The sequence below is a fragment of the Miniopterus natalensis genome, chromosome 5 (assembly GCF_054644295.1).
Source record: "Miniopterus natalensis isolate mMinNat1 chromosome 5, mMinNat1.hap1, whole genome shotgun sequence".
NCBI lineage: Eukaryota > Metazoa > Chordata > Mammalia > Chiroptera > Miniopteridae > Miniopterus > Miniopterus natalensis.
In genome coordinates, this window is record NC_142085.1 from 15515981 (window position 1) to 15540044 (window position 24064).

Genomic DNA, 24064 nt, shown 5'->3' on the forward strand with positions numbered 1-24064 from the left:
AAATCATGTGATCAGAGAAGTGCTATACTATTTTTAAATGATTAAATTAAGGATTGTGTGTGTGTTTTCCAAGAAATGCCAACTGCTGCTGGGGATGAAGTGGGCCTTTTGTACGTGGTGGTGGAATGTAAATTAGTATAGCAGGCGTGTATCGGGGAGCTTTAAAACACGGGGGCTTTAGGTGCTCCATTAATCAATCGGGAAATGCAAATTGAAACCTTAGTGAGATACTGCTTCACACCCATTAGGATGGCCACTATCAAATTAAAATTAAAATTATCAAATGATCCGGCAATTCCACTTCTGGGTAGATACACAAAAGAATGGGAAGCAGGGTCCTGAAGAGATATTTGTGCAGCCGAGTCCACAATGGTATTATTCACAGCAGCTAAAAAGTGGACGCAACCGTTGAGGAATGTCCTTTGAGAGATGAATGGGTAAGAAGCAAAATGTAGTATACACATACAGTGGAGTATTATTCAGCACTGAACAAGGAAGGAGCCCTGGCTGGGGTGGCTCAGTTGGTTGAGAGCAGTCCCCTGCACCGAGAGGTCACGGGTTCGATTCCCAGTCAGGGCACCTGCCGGGGTTGCTGGTTTGATCCCCAGTATGGGGCATGCAGGAGGCAGCCGCTTGATGATTCTCTCTCCGTCTCTCTAAAACATATTTTTTTAAAAAGGAAGGAAATTCTGGCATGCTACAACATGGATAATGAGCCTTGAGGACATTGTGCTAAGTGAAATAAGCCAGGCACAAAGAGACAAATTCTGTATAATTCCTCTTTCATGAGGTAGTTAAATTTACAGAGACAGAAAGAATGTTGGTTGCCAGGGACTGTGGGGGAGAAGGAATGGAGAGTTAGAGTGTTTAATGAGTAGTTTCAGTTTTGCAAGATGAAAAGGCTTCTGGAGAAGGGTGGTGGTGATGGTTGTGCATTAAAGTGAATGTACTTAATGCCAGTAAACTGTGCACTTTAAAATGGTTAACAAAGCCTGGCCAGACGTGGCTCAGCGGTTGAGCATCGACCTAGGATCCAGGAGATCGGGGTTCGATTCCTGGTCAGGGCACATGCCCTGGTTTGGGGCTCGGTCCCCAGTGGGGGGCGTGCAGGAGGCAGCTGATCAATGACTCTCTCATCACTGATGTTTCTCTCTCTCTCTCTTCCTCTCTCTGAAATCAATAAAGATATACTTTAAAAAACAAAAAATTTTAAAAAACCCGAAATGGTTAACATGGTGAATTTTATGTTATGTGTACTTTACTACAGCTTAAAATGTTTAAGTTAATCAAAAAATTAAAGACCTTCAAGCCAATAATTTTAAGGAAATCAGTATGAATCTGGAAAACTCTTTATGAACAAAGATATCCGTTGCTCCTGCCCTGGCCAGTTTGGCTCAGTGGTTAGAGCGCTGGCCCTCAGACTGAAGGGTCTGGGGTTTGATTCCGGTCAAGGGCACGTACCTCAGTCGCAGGCTCGATCCCCAGGGCAACATGCCGGAGGCAACCAATTGATGTGTCTCTCTCACATTGATGTTTCCCTCTCTCTCTCTCTCCCCTCCACCCCCGTCCACTCTGAAAAGCAATGGAAAAAATATCCTCAGGTCAGGATAAAAAATTAAAAGAAGATATCTGATACCCCAAACTGGAAAACTCAAATGTCTAACGATTTAAAGGAAAGGCTAAATAAACTGTAGTACATCTGTAGTTTTATTTTTAATACTGTTTATTTCCTGATTTTTAAAATAATACAGATTCATTGTAGAAAATTTGAGAAATAAACAATTATAAAAATGAAAATAAAAAACTACCCAAAATCCTAACGTGCAGAGATAACATTGTTAACATTTGATGGGCTTCCTTTTAGGAATAGTTACACATTTCTCATACAAAACTGGGTACAGTATATGGTTTCTACTTAGATTTGTAACCTGTTTAAACTTTCTGTGTATGTAACTACGTATACACACATATAAAGATAGAGAGAACATTTATGACTTCTTACTATGAACTGTCTTCAACGTCAATAGGTTCTTGGAAACTGTGACTTGAAGCAAAATGATGCATAAGGAAACTAATCTTTACCATAAGCTAATTGATATAAACGAGAGTTATGTTTCTACAGCATATTTCTGGTCACAAGAACATCATGAAACTTCTGAGACCCAAAGCACTTCTAATATTAAAGGTTGAAATAAATGTGAACCATACGTACATTTTTCAAAGGTCGATAAAAACAAATAAGATAATTATTTTCCAACCCAGTTAATCCAGTTCAGGGTCACAGGTGGCTGATGCCATCCCAGTAGCCCAGGGCACCAGGGGGACAGGACACCCGCCCTGGATTGGACGCCCTTCCGTCGCTGGGGGAACCACCCGCAGCCACACGCACTCGGACTGGGACAGTGCAGATGCTCAGTTCGCCTCCCCTTTGAGATGTGGGAGGAAACCTGGGTCCCCGGAGAAAACCCAGGCAGACGTGGGGACAATGTGGGAACCCACACAGAGAGGCCCCGCCGGGGATCGGTTTCATTCCCTCGTCAATGTCCCAGGGAAACACCAGCGAAACCCTTACTCGAGGCCTTGCTGTGTAAAGAGGGTGCTGAGCCGCTTCGTGGCTTGTCTTGTTTAAATATCACAGGACCCCTTCGAGGGGGTATTATCCTCATGGTACGTGAGGAAATTGAGAATTAAGAAAGCAAGTAATTCGGTGAAGGTCAGACCATTCCAGAACGGCCCAGGCAGGGCTGGGAGCCAGGTGTTCGGCCTCCACAGCCCACACTCCGAACCGAACCCTAGTCAAAGAGCATCACTAAATGTTCCTTGAAAACATGATTTGAAAAGCTGCTGTATAATATTCACTAACATAAATACACCAAACGTGAATTCATTTCACCCTCCCTAGCACTGAACAGTGAGGTTCTTTGCGATTGCTCTTGTGTTTTAGGTGTAATACTTCAAAGAACATTTTGTGCATAAGTCTTTCTCTTATAATGACCGACTCTCATTTCATTAGGGTATATACCTAGATGGGAAGTTTTTAGGGTCAAAATGACATCTAGCTAAAATTTAGTGGAGTCATCGAAAATGATGTTTATAAAAAGTTTATTTATTTATTTATTTTAAAAGGGTGGGGTATGTGACAGGGCAGGGAATATATGGGAAATCTTTGAACGTTCTGCTTAATTTTGCTGTGAACTTGAAACTGCTCTGAAAAAGACATTCTATTTAAAAGGGGCAGGTGTAACAACATGGGCATAAGTTTATTGGGCTTTTTGGCTGTAGTAGGGCCAGCTGTCAGGAAACAGTTCAAGCCCTGGCTCTGCTACCCGCCAGCTGTATGGCCTGGGGCAGGTCACTCAATCCCTCTGAGCCTCGGCGGCCCCACCTGTGACGTGGAGCTCCCAGTGGCTGGGCGGGTGGAGTGCAGTGCTGCGTGTTAAGCCCTGGTCTGTAGATGGCGGGGCCAGGGACTGTAAGGGGCTCTTCAGATGGGAGGGAGTGCGGGCACCCAGCTCCTGCCGTGGGAGCGGCACCCTGTTCCCTGGCTGCTTGAGAGAGGATCGGGTTTGGGGGCCGGGTGCAGTGGGAGGGGCCCCTCACCAGGGAAACGGCTCGGTGGTGGAGCAGCTGAGGCGCAGCTGGGCCTGTGGCCTGGGAGGCAGTCTTGTGGGTGCCTGCTCCCCCAGCCCACACCTCAGGTCTGCAGCTGTGTCCTGTCTCCTCTCAGGTGGGCCATGGCCTGGACGTGGCTGCTGCTTCTGCTGGCCCTCGGGTGTCCAGCCCTGCCCACAGGTGAGTCCCCTCCCTGCTTCCCTCTCTGTGCCCTGCGCGCCTGCCCCAAACCACTCTTTCCCTCTGGGCCTCCGGTGTGGGTGAGGTGCAGGAGGCAGAACAGGCATGTGGGGCCTCCTGGGGAGGGTCTCACCAGAAGCCCATCTTCCCCTTCCCCGTGGTACTCTACCTCCCAGCTACCTTGCTCTGGGGCCCCAACCCTGCTCCCCTGGAGTCCGCAGTGTTGGTAGGGAGCGCAGTCGTCTCTTGGAGGTATCGAGAAACAAGGGCAAGCTGGATGGGTGTCCATGGGGCCGGGGTTGGGTAGCCAGGGCTGTAGTATGTGATATGAGGCGATGGGACATGGGCAACATTGTGAGGTACTCTCCTGTCCAGGTCTCCTGCCCTCAGGGAGCCCTATTCCATCAGGGCTCAGAGTCCCGTGCTCACTCCCAGCTCCCCCTTACCCGTGGGCTCTCGGGAGAAGTCCCAAGGCCTCAGTTACTTCCCAGGTGTATTTACACCCAGTCCCCCAAAGGTCAAGGCTGGAGCCAAAGGACTGGAATTTGAGAATTCCAGCTTCATCTAGAAGCAGGTGCGGTGGGGAAAGTCCTTGACCTTTGAATCAGGGCATGTCCTTGAGCTAAGCTGGCCCCAGTGTGTCACAGCTCCGTCCTAAGCAGGTAAACCACACCCCTGTGGAGCAGGGCACGGCCAGAGCAAGAGGCTGAGCTCTGGGAAGGATGCAGCCAGGGTGCGGAGGAGCAACGCTGGGAGGCTCTGTGGAGGCGCAAGATGCTTAACTTCGCTTGGGAAGTGTCTCCGTCTGTACAGGAGGCTCAGGAGGCTGTGGCCCCTGCAGCTCACTCCCAGCATTCTCTACTCCCTTTGTGTGCAATACCTAATCAATATTAGTATTGATAATAATACTAATACTCATCTGCAATAATGTTTTACATCCATCAACTTTATTCTTCACAACAATTTTGTGGGGCTGATGTTATTAACGCCATTATATTGATGGGATAACTGAGACTCGGTATATTAAGTGAATGAGACAAACCAATTCTATCCGAGGTCACATCCCAGGTTTGGTCACGTAGCAAAAGCTCAGTCATCCTTCCAAGTGGTGTGAACTGTGGGATTTGGAACAACAGAGATCTGAGTTCAAATCCTGAGTTCTACTAGGTCAGTTATTTGACCTTCAAGAAATCTTACATGAACACCCCTAGTCCCTACATCCCCAAAAGATACCCTGGCATCCTTCCTTGCACCCTGGGCATTGCTTTGGCCTGGCTGCACTTAACTCACAGTTTTAATTTGTTTGGAGGTTTTAACCTTTGAGATCTCATTTATATGACAAATATCCAACTATTCAAAAAAAAAAAAAAAACCCAAAACATTTTGTTATATATTAAATGAGTCATCTCTACTGAAAAGAATAAGTTTGTGGAAAATTAGGATTATTCTGGAAAATACAGGACAGATGTTTGCAGTGCCCATATGACTTGTGTTTGTTTTTGTTTTTTAATTATGAAGTAAAACAGACATACACTTTAAATAGATTATTTGTATGGCACATGAATTATATATAAACAAAGCTGTTTTAAAAAAACAACAACACTACAGCCCAGCAGTGGTGGCTCAGGTAGTTGAGCGTTGTCCCAGGCACCAAAAGGTTTTGGGTTCAATCCCCAGTCAGGGCACATGCTGGAGGCAACCAATCGATGTTTCTCTCTCACATTGATGTTTCTCTCCCTCTCGGTCTCCATTCCTCTCTCTAACCATTCTTGAATCCTTGGGTGAGGGTTGAAAAAAAAAAACACACAAAAAAACCACTACAGACTTACAGAAAACAATCTAAAATAATACAACAAACACGGTGCATATTCCACTCACATTAACAAATGGTTATGTAACCTTGCCATATTTGAATTCGATTTTTCTTAAAGAAACAAAGTTACAGATACATTTGAAGCCCCTTTGGTCTCATTCCAGATCACATTTCCTTCCTTTCCTCCCCAGAGGCAACCACTCTCCTGAGGCTGGCACAACAAGGTATTATATATAAGTGTTTGTTTACATATCTGCTGTCTTGCCCATGAGACTGAGTTCTTTGAAAGAAGGGACAATATCTTAATTAATGTTGTATCCTCAGTGCCTTGCATGGAAAGGTTCAGATATGATAAATAGGAGAAGGAGGGAGGGGGGAAGGAGAGAGGGAGGGAGGAAGGGAGGGAGGGAGGGAGGGAGGGAGGGAGGGAGGGAGGGAGGGGGGTCAAGATGGAAAGTAGAGAGAGTGGATGTAGGAAACACGGGTGATGGAAGAAGGGGTAGGTGAGTAGATGGGTGAATAAGGGATGGAGAGGGAAGGAAGGGCATCTAGATGGGTAAATGCAAAGAGAGAGGAGGCGTGAGAGGGTGGAAGGACAGGTGGATGGTGAAAGGACAGGTAGAAACATAGAAACCTACAATGAGATGCGGCCCAGGAGGGCACAGATCTAGTCCCCCACAGGTGCATGCTCTTACAGGTGGGGGTGACACGCCCTTCCCCTCGCTGGCCCCCCCCATCACGCTGCTGGTGGACGGGAAGCAGCAGATGCTGGTGGTCTGCCTGGTCCTGGATGTGGCACCCCCTGGCCTTGAGAGCCCCATCTGGTTCTCAGCTGGCAATGGCAGCGCACTGGACGCCTTCATCTATGGCCCTTCCCCAGCTGCAGACGGCACCTGGACTAGCTTGGCCCAGCTATCCCTGCCCTCTGAGGAGCTGGCATCGTGGGAAACCTTGGTCTGCCACACCGGGCCTGGGGCTGGGGACCACAGCCAGAGCACACAGCCCCTACAGCTCTCAGGTGGGGATGGAGCCTGGGGCCTTTCGCACACCCTGGAACCAGGATGTGGTGGGAGGGAAGGCAGGCCCAGACCGTGGGGGAATGAAGGGTGTCCGGTGCAGACCATCTAGGTGAGGTGATGCCTGGGCTCACAGCAGGGTCACCTCAGGGCCCTGAGGTCTGGGATTTACAACCGTGACACTATTCAATTCAGGCTCTGCTGCGTCATTCCAATAATGCCTCCTCCTTCCTAGGATTGAGATATATACCAAGGTATACATTTGAACCCTATTACCTAGGGCTAGCATCTCTCTATATATACCTAGGATTAATATCTAGATATCACCCTACGTAGGACACCCTACCTATTAGAACCAAAACAATAATTAAACAATAAATTGCTATCACTTACTTATTCAGTGTTTACTCTATGCCAGGAACTATTGTAAACACTTTACATTTATGAAGTAGGTCATATAATTTTCCTCTTTTACAGGCACAGAGAAGTTAAGTAATGTGTCCAAAGCGAGCTATTATTACTACTTCATTAATAACCAGATGACTTCCTTCCTCTTTTTGGATTATGTTAGTTTTGTCACCTTCCAAATGGGAATGTGTGTTGAACAAATGCTCTGCCTTCCAAAGAAGGCCTCCAGGGGACACAGAACAGGGGACAGCAGGGAGTGAGGGAGATCTGGGCCCCTCCGAGGACTTGAGGCAAATGGGCTCAGCGTTCCCACTGCTGGTTCATTTGTCCATTTATCCAACATGCCTGTGTCAGGGCCTGGGCGTAGCACTGGGGTGGAGGGCACAGCATCCCAAATCTCACTCCCTTCTCCTTGGCTGGCAGGAGAGACTTCTTCAGCTAGGACCTGCCTCTGGGAACCGCTCAGGGGTGAGTAGTGGGGACCAGGAGCTTCGGCTCTGGCCCGATGGGTCCTACTGGGGGTTGGGAGGTGTTTGAGGAGGAGGCTGACTTGCTGGGTTGGTGCACGGGCCAGCCTGGGCCTCTGTCTACCAGCGGGCAAGGTCGTCTGGCCCCAGTCCAGTTCCTGGACACCGGTTGAGAAGCACAGGTGAGAGCGAACAGAGGGGTCCATGAAGCCCTCCGTGGGCAGCCCAGGGGCACGGGCTCAGCATCAGAGCTTTGGGAGTCTTGGGAGACTGTCTGGGGGGTGGAAGGTCCCACCACCCGCTGGGCACAGTCACCAGTCGGGTTCTCCTCCTGGCCAGATGGAGACTTTTGAGCTGGCTCCTCTCTGCCTCGGATGCTCGCCCCTGCGGGGCCTCCATGCCCCTGGTTTGTGGGGAATAGAATAAAATGAAGGCCAGGCAGGTATCTTATTATTACCAGTAAGAGTTGAGGTTAGACGCCAGGAAGGCCTTTCCCTGCGTTGGGGGACGGCGTGGAGGAGGACCGGCGAGGGCGGAGGACTGCCCCTCTCCTCGGGCACGCTCGGGGCGGGGCGGGAGGAGGCGCCCCCGGGCCCCACCCGCTCCCTCTCCCGCCGCAGGCACGCGGGGCCCCGCGCTGCGCCTGGGGGCGCTGCGGCTGCTGCTCTTCAAGCTGCTGCTGTTTGACCTGCTCCTGACCTGCAGCCGCCTCCGCGCCACGCCCGCCCGGACGCGCCCGCCCGAGCCCCGGCTCCCCGCGCCCGCCACGCGCCCGCAGCCCCGGCCGCCGGGAGAGCCCTGCAGCGGTCGCCGCAGCGGGAGGCCGAGCGCTCAGACCGTCCGCCCCGCAGGCTCCGCAGCCCCGGGCCGGCCGCGGGGCTCACGCCCGCCCTGCGGGTCCCGATCCCCGCGGGAGCCGCTCCGCAGAGGAGGGGACGCTCGCTGCGCACCCTGCCTGGGCCGGTGGCTCAGGACCCGCCCTCCGCATCCCGGCTCCAGCCCTGGAGGGTTTGTGGGCGACCCGCCTCCTCCTGGGGGCCCGGCTCTGCCCCCGCTCAGACTGAGGCCTTTCTGAGGGGAAGGAAAGGCTGCGTCTCGCCCGTCAGACTCGGAGCCCCTTGAGGGTGGTGATTGGTGCACTGGCCAGACGGGGCCTCTGTCTACCAGTGGGTAAGGTCCTCTGACCCCAGGCACTGGGACATTTGGGGTGCAGAAAACTGAGGACAATTAAAGAACTTAAATGACACAAGCAGATGAAAACTGTTTCAATTCATGTCTCCTTGGAGGAGGGAATTTGGCAGATTTAGAGGAGGCAGAAATCTGGGAGGGCTGCCTGAGGAAGAGGGATTCCTGAGGGCCAGACCCTGGGAATTGCAGAGTGGGGCTGGGGGTTGGGGAGGACACTGTCCCACCTCTGTCTCCCTGACCCACAGCTAGGCATGGGGCAAGGCCCCTTCTCTGTCTCCTCACCCTGGCCCAGGCACTGTGAGAGGTCAGGGCACTGTGAGAGGTCAGGGCCAGAGGCCTAGGAACCCAGGAAGGCGGGGTGCTGGCCTGATGTGCAGTCTTGTACAGACTGGACAGAAGTGAGCAGGGCTAGCATCCCAGAGTAACGGGAGTAGTCCAATGCCAAGAGCACTGGTGGTAATTCCGAACATACACTTATTAATCAATTAAGGGTCATTATTCATTTCACAAACATTCATTGAGCATCAGCTCTGAGTCAGGCACTAAAGAGGTTTTTTGTTTTGTTTTGTTTCGTAAAGAGTCCTTGCGCTGAGAATATGAGGCTCCCAGGATGGAGTGTAGCCTGTGTGTCCCCTGTTTCCAGCACTGCCCTGCCCAGGCATTCCTCTCAGTAAATCAGCCCAGGAATCTCTGGGTGCTTCCATGTGAATCTAGATGTCCCCTGGGCAGCACAGGACAGTCTATTGGATCAGTGGTGCTACCTTGGTCTTCCCCCAGGTATAGGTGGGGAACGATGCTCTAACACCCCCGCCCCCCAGCTTCCTCAAGCCTCTGTGCCCTCTTAGCTGCTAGTCCATGAAAACCCTCACTGTCTCCTCCACTGGCCACCTCCCACCAGCCTGTAAGAAGATTCTCCCACCTCTTTTCGGATTATTGGGGGTAAGGGTGTCCCACAACCTCTAGGGATGAATCTGTCCACCATCTCCACAGGGCCTGCTCCTTCCCCAACACACAGACTGAGAAGGGGGTAGGCTGGGTCAGGATCCGGGCATGTCCAGCCATAGCCTCAGACTTTATGCAGTCATCCCTTCCCAGCTCTCAGCCCGATGCTGAGCTCGGGGCTCCTGCCACACTAATCCTTGCCTCTCTAAATGCCTTCTCATTCTGGAATTGAGAAGGGCTCCCCTTAGCTTCAACAGCCCTCCCCATTGTGCCCCAATTTCCCCAATCCTGCCCTGCCCCAGACTCTAAATCTGCACTGAAACTGGTTTAACGTTACTTTTCAGGAGGGCTCCTGGGCCCAGATAAAACAAGTCCCTGCCTTCTGGGAGCTCAGAATGCAAAGAAATAAATACCAGGGCATGAAAGGGCTGATGTTACAGAAAAATTAATGCGTGAGCTTTTCACAGTCTGCTCGATGAGCTTTCACTCCAATATGCTATTTGAACTTCCCAGCAACAGGCCAGCCTCGAAGAGCTGCTGGAAGGATCACGAAGTCGTCGGATAGCTAGAAACCGAGGCTCAGATAGGAAGCGACGTGTTCTAGTTCTCACTGGGACAAATCTAGGGTCGCTGGGCACGAAGCAAGCTGGGGAGAGCCGGGGACTGTTCGGAGTCGTCCCGGTCTCACCCACAGCTCCTACTAGAGCGACTGGCAGTAACAACAACAACAACAATCATAAAACTTAAAAACTGGTGCTCCATAGGAGCTCGCAGCATTAGGACCCCAGGGGGGAAGTGACGTGAAGGGGGCGGAGAAGGCAGGGAAGACAGCCATCCCCCCCATCTTCTAGGACCTGCGCGCCGCGCCCCCTGCTCGGCCCCGCCGCCCGCCCCTCCCGAGCCCGGGTCCTCCAGCCCCGCCCATAGCCTCCAGGAGGCGGGAACGGTGTTACCATTGGTCACTGGGGGCACCATCCTCTCTCTCATTGGCCCCAACCGGAAAAAGATCATCCTTCCATTTGCTAGACAGCGAACCCCGAAAAGCCCATTGGGCGATCCCAGGTTCTGGGGCAGGTCGAGGCGGCGGGAGAGGGAGCGGGCCCGGCGCTCGCCGCTGCCGGGGACCGAGGCGCGGGTGCAGCGCGCGCCCCCGCGGGAAGCGCGGCGCGCGGGTCGGTCGGGCTGGGCCATGGAGCCTCCGCCTGGGGCCCGCTGGCTGCTGCTGCTCCCGCTGCTGCTGCTGCTGCTCCCGCCCGGCCCGGAGCTGGGCCCGGGCCAAGCCCACGCCGAGGAGACCGACTGGGTCCGCCTGCCCAGCAAATGCGAAGGTGAGGGGGCGGGCCCGCGGGACGGTCCTCCCGGAGGGGCCGGGCTTGCGGGGAACGCTGGGGGGCGGGGGGCGCGGAAGGTCCTGGCTCCCGAGCCCGACTCTGGGGATGCAGGGGCGGGCGAGAGATCGGGTCTCGGTGCACCTGGAGCTCACGGATCCGTAGAAACGAGCAGTTTCCGTCGGGGTAGGAGATGCCGTGATGGGCGAGGCGCGGCGCTTGGGGAGGTGCGGGGCCTGGGGAGGTGCGGGGCTTGGGGCCGGGTGGGGAGCAGCTAGGCCCGCCTCGCAGGGATGGGGGCACAGGCTGGGTGCAGAGGGAAGTCGGCCTGCGGCTTCGTGTAGCAAGCACGAGAGAGTAAGTAGGACTTGGCCGGGTGGAGAGAAGTGAAAAGAGAGAGGGTCCGGCTCAGGAAACCACAGATGCAGAGGCCAAGTTTGGGGAACTGAAAAGATCCCTATGACTGGTCCGGGGGAGGAACCTGAGGCTCCTCGCTGTGCCCCGGCCGCAGCCTGATTTGCGTAACTGGCTGTCTCCCTGGCTGGCTGGGAGCTCCTTGGGGGCAGAGACCTTCTCTCTGATATTTTTGGAATAAATATAAATAAACGGGGGCTGGGGTGGGTGTGTGGAGGGAGGGGGAGGGTCTGGGGCTTAAGGGGTCACTTTGGGAGAAGAGTAGAACCTGGGGGAACTTCTCAAGGAAGGGAGATTTTAGGAAAATGGGAAAGGGGAGCATCCCAAAGACATAAGGGTGTAGGCGTGGAATTTAGAGGGAGAGGGAAGGGGGGGAGGGGAGAGGAGTGCTGGCACACCAAGCATCCATCCAGGACTGTGACCGGCCCGTTTTCTTCCCTCCATTTCTCCTCAGGCCTTCACAGCCACTCCTTCTTTCCCACCTCTCTAACCCCAGGCCATCCAAAAAGTTGGCTATAAATCAGTTTCATCCCAATCCAAAGCCTGCAGCAGGCCAGATGTTCCCTAAGCCCTGGGAAAGGGGGGTTGGGGGGGTTTAGGATGCATAATCCTTCCACCTGAGAGATTAAGGGTGAGCTGTTTCAGAGATGGGCGGCTTCACTGGTGGGCCTCCCTGTAGGCGGCCCAGCCTGTCCCCCTCTCCCTCACCCCCTTGAGTAGAGTCAGAGGGTTATGATGCTTTCCTTTCCCTCTTCTTCTAGTCCTAACCCAGGTCCTTTGGGGGTTTCACTTCCTCTTCTCTGTTTTCTATTTTATTCTGATCCCCAAGAGCCCCTTCTGTTTCTCTTATTGTTCTCACAGCCTCAGGAGCTCACATTTCTTTTCCTTAGAGGCATCCACAGGCTCACAGAAGTGTAGGGCTGGCAAGGACCTGAGATGGTTCTAGTCCAACCTTATTTTGTAGGTAACCAAGAAAGATTACTTTAAGGGGGATTTTCAGTCACAGGCGTGGAAAACTCCAACCCTTAGCTTCCTTTAATAGTATATTTACTTTTATTTGTTACTGTTACACCTTTGTTATTAAATGCTGACTGTGTCTGGCCCACAAAGCCTGCCTCCTGGCTCAGTAGCCTGAGTGGAACAGGCCTTGGCACAGAGGAAGTAGAACTTGCCCAGAAAAAGAGTAGGTGCATATCCATGAGGGTCTGGGGTCTGTGCCATGAGTCTCCTCCAACCTTGGCTCTGGGTGGGATCCCCAGAGCGGGTCTTGAAGAGGTAAGGTTTGGAAGAGGTGAGAATCGAGGTTTTGGCTGATGATGGGTTCCAACGTCCTGGGACTGGAATACATGTTGAGGGTGTGGGAGAAGGGGGCAGAGGAGCCAGAAAAATGATTACCTTGCACAGAGTACAGGACAGAAGAGGGGAGGGAGCCCAGGTGGGCCTCGTTGCAGAGCCAGGGAGTTGTTTGGAATGTCATCTCGTACACCAAAAGGTGGCGAGTTCGATTTCTTTGTCAGTGCACATACCTAGTTTGCGGGTTCAATCCCCGGTCAAGGTGTGTACAGGAGGCAACTAATCGATGTTTCTCTCCCACATCAATGTTTCTCTCTCTCTCTCTCTCTTCCCCCTTTCCTCTCTGGGCCCTTAATTCATTGCAAACTCTGAGAGCACCAGCGTATGCTTTGGAATTTTTGTGTGTTCCAAGTTCTCCAAGCCATCTAGTAATGTATAGGTTCTAAAATTTTACCAAGCAAGCCTCCAGGGGATGTATTTGTTTTGGTGCTAATCAGATTTCTATCAAACTCTGTGTCAGTGTTACAATAACGCTTATGGTACTAGCCTGCAGACTGTATTCTATTCAGAGGCATCAGAAGCTGCTCAACCACAGTCTCCCTCAGCAATACTTATCATGTATCCAACACAGTCCCGGACTAGAGGAGTACAGAAAAAAATCCAGGACATGAACTCGCTTTGGGTACTCTTGTAGCCAAAGAGACACATATTTAGGGCTTGGGAGAAGGGGGCAAAGGAGCCAGAAAAATGATTACCTTGCACAGAGACACATGAAATGACCTAAGGCCCTTAGTGAGAACATGGATTCTGCACAGCCCCAAGATGGAACCAGGTAGGATTAGCCCTATCCCGGGGGCTCAGTTGTTTGGAATGTCATCTCGTACACCAAAAGGTGGCGAGTTCGATTTATTTGTCAGTGCACATGCCTAGGTTGCGGGTTCAATCGCCAGTCAGGGTGTGTACAGGAGGCAACTAATCGATGTTTCTCTCCCACATCAATGTTTCTCCCTCCCTCGCTCTCTCTCTCTCTCTCTCTCTTCCCCCTTTCCTCTCCGGGTGAGGATTTAAAAAAAAAAGGGTAGGCAGGATTAGTCCAGAAAGGCTTCCTGGGGGAGGAGGCTTTTATGTAGCAATTGGGAGAAAATCCCCAAAGCCCCTCGAGGGCAATAAGCACTTTCCTAAGGCCTGAGGTACTTCACACCTCGGTGTTAGCACTCCTTATGCAGTGAGAATTACTTGTTTATACTTCCTTCTGCTCCATTAGACTGAGTCTCTGGAAGGGAGGAACCTTTTTTTTATTTCTGTATCACCAGGCAGTACCTGATATGTATGAGTTGCTTAATAACTATTTGAGGAAAAGAGTAAGAGGAAATGAGGAAATAAATGTACAGAAGCAGTAGAAACGGCCTCTGGAGGGGATCGAACAAATTAACTTTGCAGGAATAGAGAGCTGGTGTTGGCACAACATAGGAAATCCAGTGATAAAACAGTCATATAAGACATTGGAGGGCAGTTGGGGAAATTTGAATATGGACTGTTAGATCACCTTGGAATTATTGTTAATTTTCCGAGTATCAGAGTTGTTTTGCGATTAGGCAGGAGAAGGTCCTTGTTCTCAGGAGACATGTGATGACATATTTAGAGATGAATGATCATGATGTGTGCAACTTAACTTTCAAAACGGCTTAGCAAAAATAATGTATACCAAAAAAACACAAAAAACAATGTATACGGGAGGGCCAAAAGTAGGTTTACAGTTGTGAGTATGCAAAACGGTTTATTCTTGTATTATTTATTAAGTATTGTGTTATTTATTTGTAAAAGCTGTAAACCTACTTTGGCCCACTCCGTAAATTGTCACATTGTTTTATGTTATATGGCGGAGAGAGCTGTTGATAAATCATTAACCACTGTTGAATATGAATGGAAGGTATATATTCATTGTACTCTTTCAGCTTTTCTATAGGTTTGCAAATTTTAAAAGCAAAATGATTGTTGGGGGCAGAGGGAAGGGACAGGAAGTTGCTGAGAGAAATGAAGTCAGTGGGGTAAAGGCCAAGAGTGGACCTGGGGCGGTGCATCTCGGAGCCAGGTTCACCCAGAGAACTCCATTGGGTGCTCCGGCGCCTCCTCTGCCCTGAGCACTGACTCACCCAGCGTGGGAGAGGCACTGACTTGAGTCTGTTTTGCGGGGAGCTGGCTCCCGACAGACGTGTGCGCTCAGTAGGCTGTGCTGTCTCCCTCCCCCAGTGTGTAAATACGTCGCCGTGGAGCTGAAGTCAGCCTTTGAGGAAACTGGCAAGACCAAGGAGGTCATCGACACGGGCTATGGCATCCTGGACCGGAAGGCCTCTGGAGTCAAGTACACCAAGTCGTAAGTGAATGGGGACCCACCGGCCTGGCCTGCAGCAGCCTGGAGTTCCCTTCTCCCTCCTAGCCGGGCAAACCCACCCAGACCGAAATTTGCCCGCTGGTTCTAATCCCAACTAATTGGGTGGTCTTCCTAAGTCCCTTAACTGCTCTGGCTTCAGATTCCTCATCTGTAGAAGCTAGACTGTTGGACCTTCTCAATGATTCCCAGCCTCTTGGATTTCATGGACCAATGCAATTTTTAAAATATCGGTAACACAGGATTACCAGCTTTTAATTTTGCCAGGTATAAATATTAAAAAACAAACCAAACAAACAATGAACAAAACACTTCCTTCAGTTACGATCGTTTCAAAAGGAAATATTTCAACATCAAAATTTTATACATTTTGCTTTATTAAAAAACCTACTGAAACATTGAGCTTTATTAAAAAAATTCCTTCTTGTAGAGCTGTTAAAATTTTGTCTCTCTGGTCTGTGTTCCAGCATTTCAGAGCACCCAGACCAGATGACCTATCTTCCTTCCAGCTCTGACTTCCCGTTGGTGAGACGCGCAGGTGTTGGGGTAGCAGGGCTGGAGGGACCGACCACTCACCCACTGGGGCCGGGCGGGGAACTCAGCACCTCTTGTGCGGCTGTCTTGGCAGGGACTTACGGTTAATCGAAGTCACTGAGACCATTTGCAAGAGGCTCCTGGACTATAGCCTGCACAAGGAGAGGACTGGTAGCAACCGGTTTGCCAAGGTGGGATTGGGCTTGTCCTTCCTCCCTGCTGGGGCCTGCTGCTTGTGGCTAAGTGTGTCTGCTGGTGTGGGTGCGATTTAAAGATCCTGCCCTGGGAGCTTCCCTCCTTGGCTTCTTTCCATTCTTCATGGATTGCCATTTGCACTCCTCTCCTGGGTGTCCTGACTTTTCCATGGCAATAGGCACATTCGTAATGGCTGGGCCTGCTCTTCAGGGTCCTGCCTCAGTCTCCCACAGGCAGACATGCTCCAGGGCACGGCCCCCAGGGGGCCTCAAGCACTTGTGCAGGAGAAGTCAGGATGTGGAGTTTAGAGGAGATGTCAGAGACCCTTAGGGGATGGTGGTTACCCTGTCCCTCCTCTGTGCCCACAGGGCACCTACCTCAACCTCCATCAGGGTGCCCCTGTGACATTTAAGGCACTTACTCTGCAGGAATGTTTCTCTCACTGGAGAATGAGCTTTTTACAAAAAGGCCTGTATTTCTTTGTCTCTACATCTTCAGTGCCTGGCACGTTGCTCCACTGAAGCCCCCTCCTCGCAAAGGAGATCAGTCAGAACCCCTGGGGAACCTTGAGGGCTAGTGTCAGGCAGCAGAAGTCTTGGGTTTTAGCTTTTAAATTTGTGTTAATTTTGCCCTGACCAGTGTGGCTCAGTTGGTTGGGCGGCGTCCCGTGCACCAAAGGGTCGCCCGGTTTGATTCCCCGTCAGGGCACTTGCTGAGGTTTCGGGTTCGATCCCCAGTGGGGGGCCATGCAGAAGGCAGCCTGTCGATGTTGTGCTCTCACATCGATGTTTCTCTGCCTTCCTCTCTCTCAAAATCAATCAACTATTCTTTAAAAATAAAATAAAATTTGTATGGATTTTGTACTCTAGTTGGTAATGAATTCATGTTTGCTTAACGTAAATATGTTAAAAGTTATTTTCCATAACAAGAAAATTAGAAACAACCTAACCATTCACTAGTAGGAGCAGGGCCAAATAAATTCATTGGCCGTTCAGCGGACTCTTACATAACTGAAAAACAATGAGGTAGCTCTTCAAGGACTGAACTAAATGATCTCCAAGGTGCGTTACTAAATAAAAAAGGTCAGGTGCAGAATAGTGTGTGTGATATATTACTGCTTGTGTAAAAAAGGGGGGTGTGGAGGCAAGGAGGGTGTGTTCTTACGTCTGTTGGCTTGTATTTGTTTACATTACCTTTGGAAAGATAGATAGAATGTTGTCTCCGGGGAGAAACCTAGGTAGCTGGCAGAAAGGTATTTTATGGAACAAAGTCTTTCCTGCCTTACCTATACCCTCTTCCCTCCCAGGAAAGATAGAAGCCCTAGAAAGAACCCGTAGCAGGGAGTGGGCCTGGATGTGGAGGAGTGAGTGTGCCCAGCCACAGTGCAGGGGAAGAGCCAGGACAGACTTATTTCCCGGGAAAGGAGTATACATTCAGACAGACTTATTTCCCGGGAGAGGAGTATACGTTCAGACAGACTTATTTCTTGGGAGAGGAATACACGTTCAGAGGGCCTGAGGGCAACAGCAGACCCTCTGGAAAGGCTGAGGTGTGGGGAGGCAGAACAGGTTTTGGGGGGGGATGTGGGGGTTAAGGGAGGTTGGCCTAAAAGAGTGAAGAGGAGTGTGGGGCCAAGTGTGAGAAGCCTTAGAGGATCTTGGCTTCTCAGAGTTAGGTCCTTGGGCCTCCTGTACCCCCTGGAGAGGAGGGCAGGAGGTAGAGAAGGGACTCTCCCTCTTATGTCTTATCGCCTCTTCCAGGGCATGTCAGAGACTTTTGAGACGCTACACAACCTGGTACACAAAGGGGTCAAGGTGGTGATGGACATCCCCTACGAGCTATGGAACGAGACCTCTGCAGAGGTGGCTGACCTCAAGAAGCAGGTAGGGCCCTTCCGCCCTCTGAGGCTCCTGTGCCCCACAGGGGTGGTGGGGCTGGTTCTGCTGCTGAGGAAGGCCACCAAGAGTTGAGGGAGTCCGGCCGGTGTGGCTCAGTGGTTGAACATTGACCCATGAACCAGGAGGTCAGGGTTCGATTCTCAGTCAAGGCAGATGCCTGGGTTTTGGGCTCAATCCCCAGTGGGGGGGGTGCAGGAGGCAGCCGATCAGTGACTCACTCTCATCAGTGATGTTTCTATCTCTCCCTTCCTCTCTCTGAAATTAATAAAAACATTTTTTAAAAAAGAGAGAGGGTTGAGGGACTTTGGTCCTCTCACCTGCCTGGCTTCAGTTTGCTCAGGAGAACCCCAGTCACCTGCTTGTCTTGCGGTGGGCTGTGGGGCTCTGCTGAGCTCCTCTGAAGCGAGCCAGCGCTGGGGCTTTGCCAACACGAGGCGTTGTGATTAACAGTGCGACGTGCTGGTGGAAGAGTTTGAGGAGGTGATCGAGGACTGGTACAGAAACCACCAAGAGGAGGACCTGACTCAGTTCCTCTGCGCCAACCACGTGTTGAAGGGCAAGGACGCCAGTGAGTTTGAGGGAGGGAGGAGGCAGGGGGGTTGGCCCTTGATTTTATTGTTTGCTCCCCCTCAGGGGAGGTAGGTAGGAAGAGAATGGAAAAGAAATACGAAATAGAGGGTGTTGCCCTGGCTGGGTGGCTCAGCTGGTTGGGCATTGCCCTGTACACCGAAAGGTGATGGGTTCAATTCCTGGCCACGGCACATACCCAGGTTGCAGGTTGTGGACCCCAGGATGTGTACAGGAGGCAGCCAGTCGATGTCTGTCTGTCGGTCTATCTGTCTGTCTCCCCCTTCCTCTCTCTAAAATCAGTTTAAAAAATTAAAATAGCCCGGCCGGTGTGGCTTAGCCATTGAGCACCGACCTAGGATCCAGGAGATCGAGGTTTGGTTCCTGGTCAGGGCACATGCCCAGTTGCAGGCTCGATCCCCAGTAGGGGGCGTGCAGCAGGCAGCCGATCAATGACTCTCATCATTGATGTTTCTACCTCTCTCTCCCTTGCCCTTCCTCTCTCTGAAATCAATAAAGATATATATATTTAATTAAAATAAAGAAATAGAGCCCAGCCAGTGTTACTCAGTGGTTGAATGCCAACCCAGGAACCAGGAGGTCACCGGTTCAAATCCCAGTCTGAGCACATGCCTGGGTTGTGGGCTCGATCCCTATTAGGGGGCATGCAGAAGGCAGCTGATCAATGGTGTTTCTCTCTCATCGATGTTTCTATCTCTCCCTCTCCCTTTCTCTCTCTCTAAAAATCAATAAAAACTTATTTTTTTAAAAAAATAGAATATCTGCCCTCAGGGAGCTTGATGTGACAGGGTGGGGTGAGAGGCACCAAAACCAGGTGCAGAACAACACGCAGAGAACTCAGACGCCCCCCGAGGGGCCTGGGGGCCACAGTGAGATGGGAGATAGGGACTCGGACGTCAGGCACCAATTCCAGCTGCTATTCCCAGTGGCTCCCCAAGCAGCGCTCCTCACCCAGCAAACCAGTGTGTTGAGGTGTCTCTCCTCCTCACTCCAGGTTGCCTAGCAGAGAAGTGGTCCGGCAAGAAAGGGGACACAGCCGCCCTGGGAGGGAAGAAGTCCAAGAAGAAGAGCAGCCGGGCCAAGGCATCTGGTGGCGGCAGCAGCAAACAGAGGAAGGAGCTGGGTGGCCTCGAAGGAGACCCCAGCCCCGAGGAGGATGAGGGCATCCAGAAGGCATCTCCCCTCACACACAGCCCCCCTGATGAGCTTTGAGCCTAACCCAGCATCCCCTGAACCCAGACCCCTGACGTGGAAGTTGAAGAATCTGGAGCACGACTGTGGCAGGCAAAGATAGCCGTCCCGGCCTCGGTCCTCCCTGCCTCGGCTGTGCCCTCTTCCTGTCGGGGACAGACACAGCTCTGGGAAGAACTCAGAGAGCTGCGGTCAGCCCGCACTGGCCTTTTCCCTCCGCCAAGCATTTCTCTCCTGGCAAGGCTTCAGGCAGGCCATGCGATTTCAGGACTGCCGAGAACTTCAGTGTGAACTCGGGAGCAGCAGGTGTCGCTGGGCCCCGGGACTGGAGCCCTCTGGACCCTGTGGGGAGGGCACATCTGGCCTTCATCTCCCCTCACTCCTGCCCCCACAGGAAAGCAAGACTACAGGCCCCAGCTCCTCTCTCTCCCCTTCCTGTGGACACCTTGTGCTCTGCCTGGCCCTCCCCAGGGTTCACAGAGTAAAAACCTTTTGGCCTTTTTTGTTCTGATTTCTGAGTCACCTTCAGCCCCTCAAAGGGGCCTGGAGCCCCTTGTTGCTCTTCCCTGCCCCTCACCTTCCAGCCTTGGGGGCTGAGGATGGGGAGGGCCCAGGCTGTTTGGGGGGCAAGGGCGGGTGAGGGCATGGGGTGAGGCGCAGGGCAGTGCTCTGGCCCTTCCCCTCTGCTGCCCTTGGGCTCCCTGGGCTCCCCAGGCCAGGAGGGGCCCCCCTGTGCCCTGAGCACCTGGCTGCCCTCACCCCCGTTCTCCCGCCTCCCCTCTCCCGCAAGGCCTTCCCATTTGCTGTGTAGTTCCCGGTGACTCTGCTGGCCCCTGCCTCGCATTCCCACCTCCATCTGGCCTGCCTGTTGGCCTCGACCCTTGTTCCCTGATTGATCACTCTGCTCCCGCTGTTGTCCCTGGAGCCCCAGTCCCCCAACGACAGCTGGTTACACCGTGTTCTCTGGGAGCAGGGGAGGAACGGGAAGGCTGGCCTCTTGGAGGGGTGGGGTTCAGGCATCTGCCCAGCCTGTCCTGAGGTCAGGGATCGGGGCGGCCAGTAGCAGTAGTGATGACAACTGCGCTATGCAGGGGGCTTTGCGTTACCCCTACCCTGCACTTGTGGACTGGGTACTGTTAACCCCGTTTTGTAGAAAAGGAACCTGAGGCTCAAGTCAAGGGGCATTCCCAAGGCCCTACTGTCAAGGGCACAGTGGGCACTGAGACGCTGGTTTTCCGACTGCGGGCCCAGCCATTGTATTTCCACTACGCCACAGCTGCCAGGGCACCATCCCCCCACGCCTGGCACTGGCAGTGTGATTCTTACTGAACTGGTTTGCTTTGGTTTCTTGGCCTTAACCCACCTCCACCAACACACCTCTTTTAAAAGGAAAATAGGAAGCAGCTGTTGCTTCTTAGGAGAGAACGATGGGAGGTCCCTCCAGCGCCGCACCCCCACCGGTCCTCCTGGAAGCACCCACACTGAGACTCCCTCACTCTTCCTGGGCTGGGCTCAGTGGGCAGGAGGGGATGCAATGCCCCAGATTCTTCAGCTGGTGAAGAGGCTCTGGGGTCTGCACTCCTGGCCGTGAGGGGCCCCTTCGTAGCCTGGGCTCAGCCCCTCTTCCCTTTTCCCAGGTTGGGGCAGCCAAGAACAAACTGGGAGAGTAGAACAAACTGGGATTTTATTCCCTCTGCCAGTGAGGCTTAGAACAGGCCCTTGAAGGGTGATACTTTTTTAGTCTGTCCCCCACTGCCCCATTTCTAGGACTGACCCCTGTTAAAAGGGCTGTGGGATTCCAGCCTAGACTCAAGTTCCATCCTCAACTTTGTTCTGAGCATAGGAAATGACGGGTTGGGTAGGGGCTGGAACCCAGAGCTGGAAAACCATTTGCAAACCCCTGGCTTTCTAGGGTTTCGTGACCATTCCCCCATTCTGTCACTAACCCGAACCCACAACACTTCAGTGCCTGGCTTATGTCTGTCCCCAAAGCTTTATTGATCCTTAGGGCAGGATGAGGTAAAGATCTATCTCCTTACCGGGGTGTTGGCCCAGTGGCCCAATCCCAGGCCAGGTCCAGACCAGAGGCTGTGACTGCTTTGCTCTTTGGCCTGTGGCTGCCCCACGGTGAGAGCCCTCTCCTTCTCCCTGCCCCCACAGGGCAGGCACGTTGCACACTCACCAGCTCTCCAGCAGGCAGCTTCTCCACAGGCCCAGCCTGGAATAGGCAAAAGGTTGCCCTGGCTGGGTAGCTCAGATATGCCAAGGTTGCAGGTTTGATCTCTGGTCAGGGCCCATACAAGAAGCAACCAATAAATGCAACAACAACAAAAAAAAAACAACAAATTGATGTTTTTCTCTAAAATCAATTTTTTTAAAAAGGCAGAAAGTAAGTTCCAGCTTCCCAGGTTTTTCTTTTCCTCCCCCCACCACACATACAAGCCTTTTTGAACTTGAATATTGCCTCCCACTTTCTCACACACTTTCCCTCCATAAGGTGAAGGGACTGCCTGAGCTCATTAACCTGATTTCTACCCCCTATTAGAAACTTACTCAAATAGGGTTTCCTACACTCACCTGGGCATGACAGTCACCTGGAATGCTTGTTAAACATATAGATGCCCGGACCTACCTCAGATTCGCTGGGTTGGAGACCTAGGAGCCTGCATGCTTAACAAACATCTTACCTTTCTTAAGATGAGGCCAGCTAGAACACACTTCACCAGGAGAAACCGGAGAAACTCGGGATGTCATGCTAAGAGGGAGCAGGGGTTCAATGAAGTCACACTGTCAGGGTCTTATTCTCAGAAACACTTGGCAGGACCCCAGAGAGGCTCTGTCTCGAAGGCTTCCATCATCCAGAATCACAGGCTGACCGACAAAGCATAAGGCCAGTTTGTTCCAATTCAAAGATTAAAGAACCATAGGCGCAGATAGTGGAGTCTCGCATTGGGCCATGTATGTTCATTTTAAAGGGCAGCTCCTAGAAGGCAGACTCCTCTATTTCCAAGTTCCTGGGTGGTATTTCTATGTAGCATCCTTTTCCAAATTAGAAAATGGTGCCCTTCACACCTTTGACTTGTCAGAAAGTTGTTTTAATACAAATTTTGTTAGATACTTGATCACCAGGATTTCTGCCAGGAAATTATACGAACCCATGAGGTTTGTGATATGAATGGAAGTCCTTAAATATGGAGCCCTTGCACAGTGCACAACCTAGTCAAATGTTGACAGCAGCTCTACATCACTTAGTTTGCAAGTGCTAACAAAATTCCTCTTATCTTTTTATCTTAAAAAGAGAAAGCACATTTCTCATGACAGATGCGTGAACCATGCCTGACCCGTTTATGGAAGAGCTCTGTGAACTAATCCCAGTGGCACAGCCAGCTGAATCTCTTTTGGAACATCCCCTGTTGGCCTAGTTTGCTTTATTAAGGCGTTTCACTGGATTAATAGGAGTAGCTACTTTCTTTGAGTGCTATGTGGCAAGCACACAGCTCTGCTTGCTTTACTTATTTCATAAAGCTGTTATCACAAGGCCATAAATTTTTTAAAATACTGAGAATGCACATACAGAAAAGTACACCTAGGTGTATGTGGCTCAATGAATGTTTCAAACACCACTCGAGTCACCAGCACCCAGATCCCAAAACATTATTACCATGACCCCAGAAACATCACCCCCCACACACTCCACAAAAAGGATTTTTGTCCATTTTGTTCCCTGTTGTATCCCAGCACTTAGTACAGCGCCTGGCACAGAGTAGCTGCTTAATAAATATTGGTTGAATGAATAAAGCGTAGAAAGGTTAACTTGCCCAAGGTCAAACATTTAGTAAGTGGCCCAACCAGGTTGAGCCCAGGTGAAATGGCTTCAGTGTCCCGGGGCATGGCCATTACGCCATAGTGCCCTGCAGCTTCAGCTTGTTCGGACACCATCCTCCCAGTACATAGCTTTCTTCTACAGTCTTTCTCCTTATCGAAGTTCACACTTTTGGTCAGTTGAGGGTTCAACGTTAAGTTTCCTAGATGCCTCCCAAAGGAAAAAGCGGTCCTGGAAAACGGGGAGCAGCATCTGGGAGCGACAGTTCTGACCAGAAGTCTCGGAGTCCCAAAGGTGGTGGCAATGCAGTAAAGGTCAGCCACATTTTGTGTGAAAAACAGTAAAGTCATGGAAGCCTTGGAAAAGTTAAAGTCTAGAATGAGATTCAATGAAGTGGCCACACAATACAGTGAAGATAAAGCCAGGCAAGGGGGTGACTTGGGTTGGATGACAGGAGGGTCTGTGATGGGACCATTTCAAGCAGCAGCATTTGTTTTGCCTGTAAGTGGGCTGGACAAACCTGTGTTTACAGATCCTTCAGTTAAGAGAAAATTTTGGTATATTATTATGGTTGAAGGCAGAAAATAAAATTGTATGAAACACTGAAAAAAAAGTTTCCATTTGTGTATAGCTTAAAGCCAGCTTGATCCTTAAGCTGCCCTTAAGGGGTGACTTTCCTCTCTTTACAATTTAAGAGGAATCCAACTTTATTCATTTATTCTCTAAAATTGCACCCTCTACCTATTAAGGTTGTACAGGCCAATAGAACTTAAAATGATTGTGAT

General features: G+C 51.4%; 2 protein-coding genes and 1 pseudogene across 2 annotated transcripts; all 3 read left to right on the plus strand.

Moving 5' to 3' along the window:
* Window positions 1-3734: 3734 nt before the first annotated feature.
* On the plus strand, window positions 3735-8571 carry PTCRA (pre T cell antigen receptor alpha). Its single transcript, XM_087817241.1, has 5 exons — window positions 3735-3792; window positions 5797-5829; window positions 6303-6623; window positions 7453-7497; window positions 8117-8571. The coding sequence occupies exons 1-5, from the start codon at window positions 3735-3737 to the stop codon at window positions 8569-8571; spliced, it is 912 nt and encodes a 303-aa protein (XP_087673367.1).
* A 2229-nt stretch (window positions 8572-10800) lies between these two features.
* Window positions 10801-19967, plus strand: CNPY3 (canopy FGF signaling regulator 3). The gene is made up of 6 exons (XM_087817399.1): window positions 10801-10954; window positions 14912-15035; window positions 15679-15775; window positions 17540-17662; window positions 18128-18245; window positions 19260-19967. Exons 1-6 carry the CDS (start codon window positions 10816-10818, stop codon window positions 19475-19477), a joined length of 819 nt encoding a protein of 272 aa, XP_087673525.1. The 5' UTR covers window positions 10801-10815; the 3' UTR covers window positions 19478-19967.
* An 89-nt stretch (window positions 19968-20056) lies between these two features.
* On the plus strand, window positions 20057-23892 carry LOC148093051 (peptidyl-prolyl cis-trans isomerase NIMA-interacting 4 pseudogene; annotated as a pseudogene).
* Window positions 23893-24064: the final 172 nt, after the last annotated feature.